Source organism: Penaeus chinensis, chromosome 43, assembly GCF_019202785.1.
Source record: "Penaeus chinensis breed Huanghai No. 1 chromosome 43, ASM1920278v2, whole genome shotgun sequence".
In the NCBI taxonomy this organism is placed as follows: domain Eukaryota; kingdom Metazoa; phylum Arthropoda; class Malacostraca; order Decapoda; family Penaeidae; genus Penaeus; species Penaeus chinensis.
Window position 1 is genome coordinate 2,084,990 of NC_061861.1, and position 11,356 is coordinate 2,096,345.

At 40.9% G+C, this 11,356-nt stretch overlaps 1 protein-coding gene across 1 annotated transcript in view; it reads right to left on the reverse strand.

Moving 5' to 3' along the window:
* Positions 1-5,401: 5,401 nt before the first annotated feature.
* LOC125024556 (isthmin-2-like) overlaps positions 5,402-11,356 on the reverse strand; it is a 55,802-nt gene continuing 49,847 nt past the window's right edge. The window contains exons 6-9 of the mRNA XM_047612360.1: positions 11,045-11,195; positions 7,514-7,639; positions 6,824-6,952; positions 5,402-5,532 (exon numbers count right to left, since the gene is read on the reverse strand). Of these exons, the coding sequence (XP_047468316.1) occupies positions 5,433-5,532; positions 6,824-6,952; positions 7,514-7,639; positions 11,045-11,195 (506 nt within the window). The 3' untranslated portion in view covers positions 5,402-5,432. The remainder of the gene's footprint in view (positions 5,533-6,823; positions 6,953-7,513; positions 7,640-11,044; positions 11,196-11,356) is intronic.

Genomic DNA, 11,356 nt, shown 5'->3' on the forward strand with positions numbered 1-11,356 from the left:
TGTTTCCTGTAATTAGATATAATCAGATAAAACACAAATGATATGACTGATGTCGGGGATTTGGGTAGCTGGGAATGTGTCGGAAGTTCGCAAGTGTAAACAAAATTGGAACAGATTTAGACAGTTTATTGTTATTATTATTATTGTTATTATAATAATAATTATTATTATTATTGTTATTATCATTATTATTAATTTATTTACTTATTTTATGTAAAGACGGCGGTTGATAGTTTCCCCTTGTAGAAACTTCTCAATACGTAACACGTAAAATATCTTTTTTTTTTTTTTTTTTTTTTTTTTTTTTTTTTTGCATCTTGAGCAACATTGTTGTAATTTTCCTTTTGCGTGGTCATAATTATCTTTTTTTTTCAGCTAAATGTTTTTTTTTCTTTCTCTTTTTCTTTCATCTTGATACGTAAATTTTCGCGGGATTTAAAAAAATAATATAAGGTAAGCTATTTTTTTTATCTCGCCAAAATAAAGTCTTGTTGATAACCCATGGCTTATCCTGTTAGAGGATGGATGTTCTCTTTAAGGTACGGCAATTGTGAACTTTATTCCAAACTAATATTTAGAGATTGTTAATATTTAGCATTCGGATTAGGCACGCTCGTCCCTTTCGTGACGCGTTTAGCATTATTCAACTCATAATTCTTTAAGCCGGGCCATATTTAGAAGGCCCGGGCGAAGCTAGAACTTCGCAAACCATATAGAAGAAAAAATTCTTTAACCTCTAAGAATTCCGATGTGTTCGGGTACATATATATCTGGTATTTCTATAGCAGATATATATGTTTTTTACCATCATGTGCTTTTTAAAATGTTTTTTTATAATGTTTTTAATCATGTGTATTTTAACATGTTTTTTTTTTGTTTGTTTGTTTAAATCATGTGTATTTTAACATGTGTTTTTTGTTTGTTTGTTTTAATCATGTGTATTTTAACATTAAAAAAAATGTTTTTTAATCATTTGTTTTTCTTTAATCATATGTTTTTTTAATCACACTTTTTAATCATATATATTTTTAATCATATATGTTTTTAATCATGATTTTTAAAACCATGATCTTTTTAATATTCTATTTTTAAAAAATCGTAGGTGTTTTTCTGTGTTTTTTTTAATCAGGATTTTTATAATATATTTTTTAATCATGTTTTTTTTAATCAGGATTTTTATAATATATTTTTTAATCATGTTTTTTTTAATCAGGATTTTTATAATATATTTTTTAATCATGTTTTTTTTAATTTTTGGTGTTTTTGTTTTTTTTTAAATCAGGATTTTTATAATACATTTTTTTTAATCGTGTTTTTTTTTTATATCTTTGGTGTTTTTCTGTTTTTTTAAATTATTATTATTATTATTATTATTTACTTTTGAAAAAAAATTGTAAGTTGTTTTTTTAATCAAATATTTTTTAATCATGTTTTTTCTCGAATCACAAGATGGGAACCTAATGCGGTTACGAGCTCACAATCCCATCCTTGGTATGTTATGAGTGATGTATCATTTTCGAACATTCTTTTTGATTACGAGAGACACTCGCGATATTTGGTGGCTAGCATGGAAGTTGGTATCAGGTACTTGTGCAAGTTGGTCAGCAGGTAGCAGATCTTCCTTGGAGAATGGCAGGCCTAAAGAAGGAGCCTTGAGGATGGCCCCCTGGAAGAGTTCCGTTTAACCTGTCTTGCGGCTCACGGTCGAGTGTCTGGCAGTAGGATCTGGGTCAGTAGTCACGGGTGATAGGGCGAGGCCTATCACTTAGATTAGCCCGTAACAGCAGCGATGCCAAGGGTATATCACCCGTGACTGATCGGCTCATAGCAGGCAGAGTATGATTAGCTGACGTGCTAGCTGGACCTTGAATTGGATTTGGACGCGTCTCAGAATAAGAGCAGGCGTTGTACTTCACCCCAACGGCGGCTCATTATCTCTTTTGTTATCATATGATTCCATGTGCGAGTTAATTATATTTCTTTGTCGTTTTGTCTTCTCTGTTGTCGACGAGAGTCATGTTTGTTGAAGGGGGGTGTTAGACGTTGGGCCGCCTGAGGAAGAATGTGCTGATTGCTTGTCAGTAGAGTCGCGAGTTTGCTTTGTTATTTCCTTAGGTATGTTAAACAACTTCATATTTGTTTTAAACTTCATCTGAGTCATATACAGAATTCGGGTGTCAGATACATTTTCTAAGGGAGTCATGAACCAAATTAAATGAGAGAGTCAAAGACTTTTTTCGAGTTACAGATAAATTTGGGAAACTGACCTTTCGTGAATACCGACCGGTCTTGCCTGTAGCTACCAAGAGAATCCGAAGAACAATAGATTCCTTTGAAAATGCTACTGTCAAACATCCTGCAGATGTCAGAAAAGTTAATACTATATCGAAATTTAATGCAGGTCTGAAATGCACAATAGAATGACAGGTTCCAGGATCGAAATTTAATACAGTCCTGGAGGAGCGATAACTTCAAGCTCAAATCTTAATCCTGTACGTACGTAGGTAGAATTAGTTAATCCCACCAACAACGTCAAAACATTGTCATCAACTGCATGGAGCTATAGGGTGGAGTAATCATTACTCTTAGCAAAAATGCCACTTTCTGATATTTCCATGTCAGAAATGTATTGTGGAACTTCACAAATGTCTTCAAACAAGGTTTAACTTTCAATAAAGAATTAGAACATAATACGACAATGCCACAGTAAACTAGAGCTTCTAGAAACAGAGAAATTTTGCCCATTTTTATACATTTGGAATTGAAATGAAAGATTTTAGTGGCAGCATTATGAAGTTCAAATTTAAAGTACAAATATCCTAAAAAAAAAAAAAAAAAAAAAAAAAAAAAAAAAAAACTATTGGCACGGTTAATATCTGATGAACACTTTCTTGCATACGTTTTCCTTATTGTTATGATTGAGTCAAATTTTTTAGACACATCCAGCTCTTATGTGCTGACTACACTAATAGAAGTGCTGGCTCTCTTACGGTATTAACTTTTGTGGTACTTACAGAAGATGCTTAATTATCAAACATTCCTCTCATACATTTGTAAGTGACTTTATAGTAGGTAAGTATATATACAGGCCTGGTCACATGTATATGCATACATCTTTGGTTGTGTATATATGTATGTATGTCTTTATTTTCATTAATATTATTTTTTGTAAATGAGCGTCTGAACAACTGAAATCGCTTTAAATTTTAGATTGTTTCAGTCCCCCCTCGGACTTGTGAATTGTTAACTTGATGTTTAGTGTTTGGCAGCTCAAAGTTGTTAACCAAAGTAAATAAGCCAGTTATACATAGCGAATGGGAAGCATCACCTATCTTGATGACTAAAAACTCGGGCAACCAATCCTATTTTCTGCTACGGGTGCCCTGCTTCTCCAAAAACAAAAACAAAAAAACTATGCACTATTTTATATATATATATATTTACAATAGTTATGTACATGCATACTGATATACATATAAATGCACACGAAAGTGTATATTTACACTAACCATGTGTTTTCCAATTTGTTACTAATTTGTGTTTTCGTTATTCCAACTTTTTTTTTTCTCTCTTTTTCACTGACACGGAATTCCAACAGAAATGCAGGCACAAATACACAGGCAATAGTTTACATATTACTTTTATTAGACTATTCTCAACTTATAATAATATCAATATTTCACAAGACTAATGACTAGATGAATAGGAACGAGACGATAATTGCCGGAATAAAACATCTGGCAGTTAAATAATGCATTAGGTTAAACATCAAATCCAGTTCATATTTATTTCTTTGTGTTTAAAAATTCTAGCGTGAAAGTTAGTTTGAGAGTAAAAGCGTTCTTGTTTGTACTTTCATATTCTCTGATTATAAACGTGAATAATCTGTACTGCTGGCATCTATTGGGTGGAAGTTATCAGAATATGTTTGTATTACTCTTATTTTTTTTTCCACTTGTTTTTTTCTCATATTAATTTTTTGTTTATTATGCCTTCTGTCGGGAGTGAATTATTGCTAAAATGATGGTATCTGGCCGAGGAGAAATACATGTAAGTACGTACAATTTCCTTTTAAATAATGAGATTTTGAGTCATTAGTTGATACAAAAACCAAAGATCATATTAAGATGGCAGGTTTCTGGAATCTCCACGATGGCATCTTCCACATATGCAAATCTGGCGCCCCCCCTCCCCCCCCCCATTACACCTTTATTATCTAAAAAAAAAAATCTCACGTTTCAAATTAATCTCAGCCGACTACACCGCTAATTATAGAACCTATTTCTCTTTTCTGCGTATATTAAGCAAGTTTATATAAAAGACTGAGTATCTACTTTCGCTAAAACAATATCTCTCCAAACTATTGTACTGTACTACACTAATTAACAGCCAACAACTGCTGGATCTCGTAGTAAACATTTTGTAATCGAATTAAAGTGTAAATATCAGGAAGGGTTGTTAGTTTCGAGATATTCCTCACAGGGTCTATCTCAAACCCGGTAGTAGATTCATAGTAATCACAGATGACCATTTTTAACAGGTTTGAGTTTCCCTGGGCTTCTTCTGTGTGATGTTCTTTACAGACGCCACATCAATGACGTTCTTGCCTGGGTTCTTCTGGTTTGTTAGCAGGATTACTTGAACAGTGACTGGCGGATTGTGAGGGTATTTTATGGGTGGGTTGTCCATGGACCAGGGATTAATTGATTAGATTTCAAAGAGGATTTGGAATATAGTTCTGGTCCAGGAAGAAATTAGAGGATTTATTACCAATCTGAAACCTTAAACACAAAGGGGTAACTTCTAGTTGGGAGTTTCTTTTTAAAAAGTAGGCTTTTGTTATACGAGTAACTTTCAAACCCTCGCTGCTTTTCAGATCTATTTATTTTCCAACATGTTTTTTTTTGGCACTGGCAAAGGTTTTGCGCTTTTCAGATTTCAGATCATATATATATATATATATATATATATATATTACTTAAATATGTATATGCATACATATATATATATACATGTATACATACATATATATGTGTGTTTATATATGTTTAGACACACACACACACACACACACACACACACACACACACACACACACACACACACACACACACACACACACACACACACACACATATTTATATATATGCGCGCGCGTGCGTGTGTGTGTGTACGTTTATGTACCTATGTATGTATACATATACATATATACATACATGCATAGATACATATATACATACATATATATACATGTATATACATGTATATATGTATATATGTATATATGTATATATGTATATATGTATATATGTATATATGTATATGTATATGTATATGTATATGTATATGTATATGTATATATATATATATATATATATATATATATATATATATATATAGTGTGTGTTAGCGAATCAACAGACCAATCCTAATTAGTAATCAGTAGCCATGTAAATTTGTTGCTGATAAACCGCGTCATCCGGATTAGTGTAGCAGTGGCGCCCATTGTTTGGTGGACGAACTGCTTGATACCTGAAAGAAGACAGAACTATTGTTTAATAGAATGTTCTTGAAATGATCTATGAGGGTCTGATGCCTATGTAATGAATATTGAATATCTATTGATACGTTACTGAGCATTTATCTATACGTTACTCTGAAGAAGCAAATCACATTAGTCAAATGAATGAAATAGATAAATAAAATTAAATAATAAAAAAAAAAAAACAATGCATTGTAATGTATGAGCTCGTGCAGTAGAACTTACACAAGACAAAATGAATATTAGAGGTATGGGAAATAGCCTGAAAAACTCCACTGCACTGAAAAAGTACCGATACTTTTTCAGTGCAGTGAAGTTTTTAGTTTGTCCAGTGACAGCATAGCTACAGTTCATACTACACAAAACAGTACGCTTTTTCATAGCTATATAAGCAAGCCAGTTTCTGCTAAAATGAAGATAGTATTTTACCGCTTGTCCTGCTAATTATATGTAACACATACATTAAGAAGTTATTACATAACCTCTATTGCTTGCAGATTATAACTAAAATATACAAACAATATGACCCTTAACTACATAATCTAGCTGCAGTAGCCTTCTGTTAAAGGGACTATATTTGATTTTTCAAAAAAACATACATGACTCTGACTATAATGGTGTTCCGAAAATGCTGGAGCTTCAATCACCCAATGCCAGTGTCACAATGTCATAGTTAACTCGTATCACCTAGTATCTTTACAGCAGGCAAATTATTATTATCATATAAACAACCCAGTTCTCCTGAATAGCTATAAATGGCAAAACTGGCAGTGCCGTACTCTGTCACAACAAATAAAACGGCAGTGACTGTCAACGTGATCTGTCGCACTCGGCAAAACTGACACTGATTGTCATCATAATTTGTCAAAACCGTCAGTCGCCACAATCTGTCAGCAGTCTATATTGGCATGCCTGTCACCACAAGCTATTAACAGCCAAAACTGGCAGTGACTGTCAATACAACTTATCATACCAAGCAAAATCGGCAGTGACTGTCACCTTGATTTATCACACCAAACAAGACTGGCAGTGAATCAACATAACCGATCACTCTACACAAAACTGACAGTGCCTATCACTATAATCTATCCAACCAAGCCAAACCGGCAGTGACTCACCGTAACCTCCCACACCTCTGTAAATCAAAATGACAGTGACTCACTAAACCAAACCGGCAGTGACTGTCACCGTAACCTCCCACACCACCGTAAACCGAACTGACAGTGACCGTCACCACAACCGCACTGAACAAACTCGGCAGTGCCCGTCACCGTCACTCACCTGAGAAAGTTTCCTCGACAGACCAACCAGGGAAGGATGTCCACTTTGCGATGAAGAGCAGCATTCACCTCAGGACTCACCAGCGCCGGACTCCCCGCCCCGCTGCCCCGGGTTAGGAGGTGGCGGTCCCTGGAGGAGGAGAAGCGAGGGTCGGATGCTGATGGAGGGGGACATGGAGCATTTTCTCTCTCTCTTTTCTTGTCTCTTTCTTTTTGAGTGTTGTTTTTTGTTTCTCTTTCTCTCTCTCGCTCTCTCTCGCTCTCTCTCGCTCTCTCGCTCTCTCGCTCTTGCTCTCGCTCTCTCTCTTTCACGCTCTCGCTCTCTCTCTCTCTCTCTCTCTCTCACTCTCTCTCTCTCTCTCTCTCTCTCTCTCTCACTCTCTCTCACTCTCTCGCTCTCTCTCTCACTCTCTCACTCTCTCACTCTCTCACTCTCTCTCTCTCTCTCTCTCTCTCTCTCTCTCTCTCTCTCTCTCTCTCTCTCTCTCTCTCTCTCTCTCACTCACTCACTCACTCGCTCTTTCGCTCTCTCGCTCTCTCGCTCTCTCTCCTTCCTCCCTCCCTCCCTACCCCCTTCCCCCTACCCTCTCTTTCTCTCTTCACTTCCCTTCTCACTCCGTCTCTCCCACCCCCCCACCCCCATTCCCCCCACCGGCTCCCCCACGCCCAAAACACCAATAAAAAGACCCACCTACTGTAGCAGCAGGTCTGGGCGGCGAGGGAACGTGGGCGTGGCAGGAGCAGGGAGCGAATGCACAAGTCAGCCCCTCTATGGTACACGTCAATTTTCTCTCTCGTCTTGCTCACCGCTAACCACCTGTGGGATCGTGTGGGCGGCTTGGTGAGCTTGTTAGAGTGGGTGGCGTCGTGAGTTTGTTAGTGTGGGCGGCGTCGTGAGTTTGTTAGTGTGGGCGGCGTCGTGAGTTTGTTAGTGTGGGCGGCATCGTGAGTTTGTTAGTGTTAGCGGCATCGTGAGTTTGTTAGTGTGGCGGCATCGTGAGTTTGTTAGTGTGGGCGGCATCGTGAATTTGTTAGTGTGGGCGGCATCGTGAGTTTGTTAGTGTGGGCGGCATCGTGAGTTTGTTAGTGTGGGCGGCGTCGTGAGTTTGTTAGTGTGGCGGCATCGTGAGTTTGTTAGTGTGGGCGGCATCGTGAGTTTGTTAGTGTGGGCGGCATCGTGAGTTTGTTAGTGTGGGCGGCATCGTGAGTTTGTTAGTGTGGGCGGCATCGTGAGTTTGTTAGTGTGGGCGGCGTCGTGAGCTTGTTTGTGTGGGCGGCATCGTGAGTTTGTTAGTGAAGGCGGCGTCGTGAGCTTGTTAGTGTGGGCGGCATCGTGAGTTTGTTAGTGTGGGCGGCGTCGTGAGCTTGTTAGTGTGGGCAGCGTCGTGAGCTTGTTAGTGTGGGCGGCGTCGTGAGCTTGTTAGTGTGGGCGGCGTCGTGAGCTTGTTAGTGTGGGCGGCGTCGTGAGCTTGTTAGTGTGGGCGGCGTCGTGAGCTTGTTAGTGTGGGCGGCATCGTGAGTTTGTTAGTGTGGGCAGCGTCGTGAGCTTGTTAGTGTGGGCGGCGTCGTGAGCTTGTTAGTGTGGGCGGCATCGTGAGTTTGTTAGTGTAGGCGGCTTGGTAAGCTTGTTAGTGTGGGCGGCGTCTTGAGCTTGTTAGTGTGGGCGGCATCGTGAGCTTCTTAGTGTGGGCGGCGTCGTGAGTTTGTTAGTGTGGCGGCATCGTGAGCTTGTTAGTGTGGGCGGCGTCGTGAGTTTGTTAGTGTGGGCGGCTTGGTAAGCTTGTTAGTGTGGGCGGCATCGTGAGCTTGTTAGTGTGGGCGGCTTGGTAAGCTTGTTAGTGTGGGCGGCGTCTTGAGCTTGTTAGTGTGGGCGGCGTCGTGAGCTTGTTAGTGTGGGCGGCATCGTGAGCTTGTTAGTGTGGACGGCGTCGTGAGCTTGTTAGTGTGGGCGGCGTTGTGAGTTTGTTAGTGTGGGCGGCATCGTGAGTTTGTTAGTGTGGGCGGCGTCGTAAGCTTGTTAGTGTGGGCGGCGTCGTGAGCTTGTTAGTGTGGGCGGCGTCGTGAGTTTGTTAGTGTGGGCGGCGTCGTAAGCTTGTTAGTGTGGGCGGCGTCGTGAGCTTGTTAGTGTGGGCGGCATCGTGAGTTTGTTAGTGTGGGCGGCATCGTGAGTTTGTTAGTGTGGACGGCGTCGTGAGTTTGTTAGTGTGGGCGGCATCGTGAGTTTGTTAGTGTGGGCGGCTTGGTGAGTTTGTTAGTGTGGGCGGCTTGGTGAGCTTGTTAGTGTGGGCGGCATCGTGAGTTTGTTAGTGTGGGCGGCTTGGTGAGTTTGTTAGTGTGGGCGGCTTGGTGAGTTTGTTAGTGTGGGCGGCATCGTGAATTTGTTAGTGTGGGCGGCTTGGTGAGTTTGTTAGTGTGGGCGGCTTGGTGGTTTTGTTAGTGTGGGCGGCATCGTGAATTTGTTAGTGTGGGCGGCATCGTGAGTTTGTTATTGTGGGCGGCTTGGTGAGTTTGTTAGTGTGGGCGGCATCGTGAGTTTGTTAGTGTGGGCGGCTTGGTGAGTTTGTTAGTGTGGGCGGCATCGTGAGTTTGTTAGTGTGGGCGGCATCGTGAGTTTGTTAGTGTGGGCGGCATCGTGAGTTTGTTAGTGTGGGCGGCTTGGTGAGTTTGTTAGTGTGGGCGGCTTGGTGAGCTTGTTAGTGTGGGCGGCATCGTGAGTTTGTTAGTGTGGGCGGCTTGGTGAGTTTGTTAGTGTGGGCGGCTTGGTGAGTTTTTTAGTGTGGGCGGCATCGTGAATTTGTTAGTGTGGGCGGCTTGGTGAGTTTGTTAGTGTGGGCGGCTTGGTGAGTTTGTTAGTGTGGGCGGCATCGTGAGTTTGTTAGTGTGGGCGGCATCGTGAGTTTGTTAGTGTGGGCGGCGTCGTGAGCTTGTTAGTGTGGGCGGCATCGTGAGTTTGTTAGTGTGGGCGGCATCGTGAGTTTGTTAGTGTAGGCGGCTTGGTGAGCTTGTTAGTGTGGACGGCGTCGTGAGCTTGTTAGTGTGGGCGGCATCGTGAGCTTGTTAGTGTGGGCGGCATCGTGAGTTTGTTAGTGTGGACGGCGTCGTGAGCTTGTTAGTGTGGGCGGCATCGTGAGTTTGTTAGTGTGGGCGGCATCGTGAGTTTGTTAGTGTGGACGGCGTCGTGAGCTTGTTAGTGTGGGCGGCATCGTGAGTTTGTTAGTGTGGGCGGCATCGTGAGTTTGTTAGTGTGGGCGGCATCGTGAGTTTGTTAGTGTAGGCGGCTTGGTGAGCTTGTTAGTGTGGACGGCGTCGTGAGCTTGTTAGTGTGGGCGGCATCGTGAGCTTGTTAGTGTGGGCGGCATCGTGAGTTTGTTAGTGTGGGCGGCATCGTGAGTTTGTTAGTGTGGGCGGCATCGTGAGTTTGTTAGTGTGGGCGGCATCGTGAGTTTGTTAGTGTGGACGGCGTCGTGAGCTTGTTAGTGTGGGCGGCATCGTGAGTTTGTTAGTGTGGGCGGCATCGTGAGTTTGTTAGTGTGGACGGCGTCGTGAGCTTGTTAGTGTGGGCGGCATCGTGAGTTTGTTAGTGTGGGCGGCATCGTGAGTTTGTTAGTGTAGGCGGCTTGGTGAGCTTGTTAGTGTGGACGGCGTCGTGAGCTTGTTAGTGTGGGCGGCATCGTGAGCTTGTTAGTGTGGGCGGCATCGTGAGTTTGTTAGTGTGGGCGGCATCGTGAGTTTGTTAGTGTGGGCGGCATCGTGAGTTTGTTAGTGTGGGCGGCATCGTGAGTTTGTTAGTGTGGACGGCGTCGTGAGCTTGTTAGTGTGGGCGGCATCGTGAGTGTGTTAGTGTGGGCGGCATCGTGATAAATTATATAAAAAAATAATGACACTGGTAATAACAATAAAACAAAAACGCGAAAATGAAAACAATAAAGATGGTAACAATCATAGGAGGAATAATTTGAAACAAACAAATAAAAGATGATGACAAAATAAATAGATAAACAAGATGATGAGAATGATGATAAGAAACATTATGATAACAATTGTAATAATAATAATAACAATAATAATAATAATAGCAATAATGATAATAATGATAGCAATAATGATAATAATAAGCAATAATGATAATAATAAGCAATAATGATAATAATAACAAAAGCAACAATACAATAATAATAATAATAATGACAAGAAATCGAGTAGCAATCTCTGCAACATGTACCTGAACGTTGCATTGAGCAGCGGGTCGTGTATTGCATCACGGTAGACCAGGTCGGCTGGGTAGACACAAGGGCAAGATGGCAGTGCATGCAATTGAGCTAGTTCTTGCAATGCCCTCTCGACGCGACAGACCGTCCATGCACCACATATGTCTGCAATGAGACGGAGAAGTTGTAGGCAAGTTATGAGTTTTAAGTCTGCAATGAGGATGACATGTTGTAGGCAAGTTATGAGTTTTAAGTCTGCAATGAGGAGGAAAAGTTGTAGGTAAGTTATGAGGGAAGTTATGAGATATTGGTCTGCAATGAGAAGT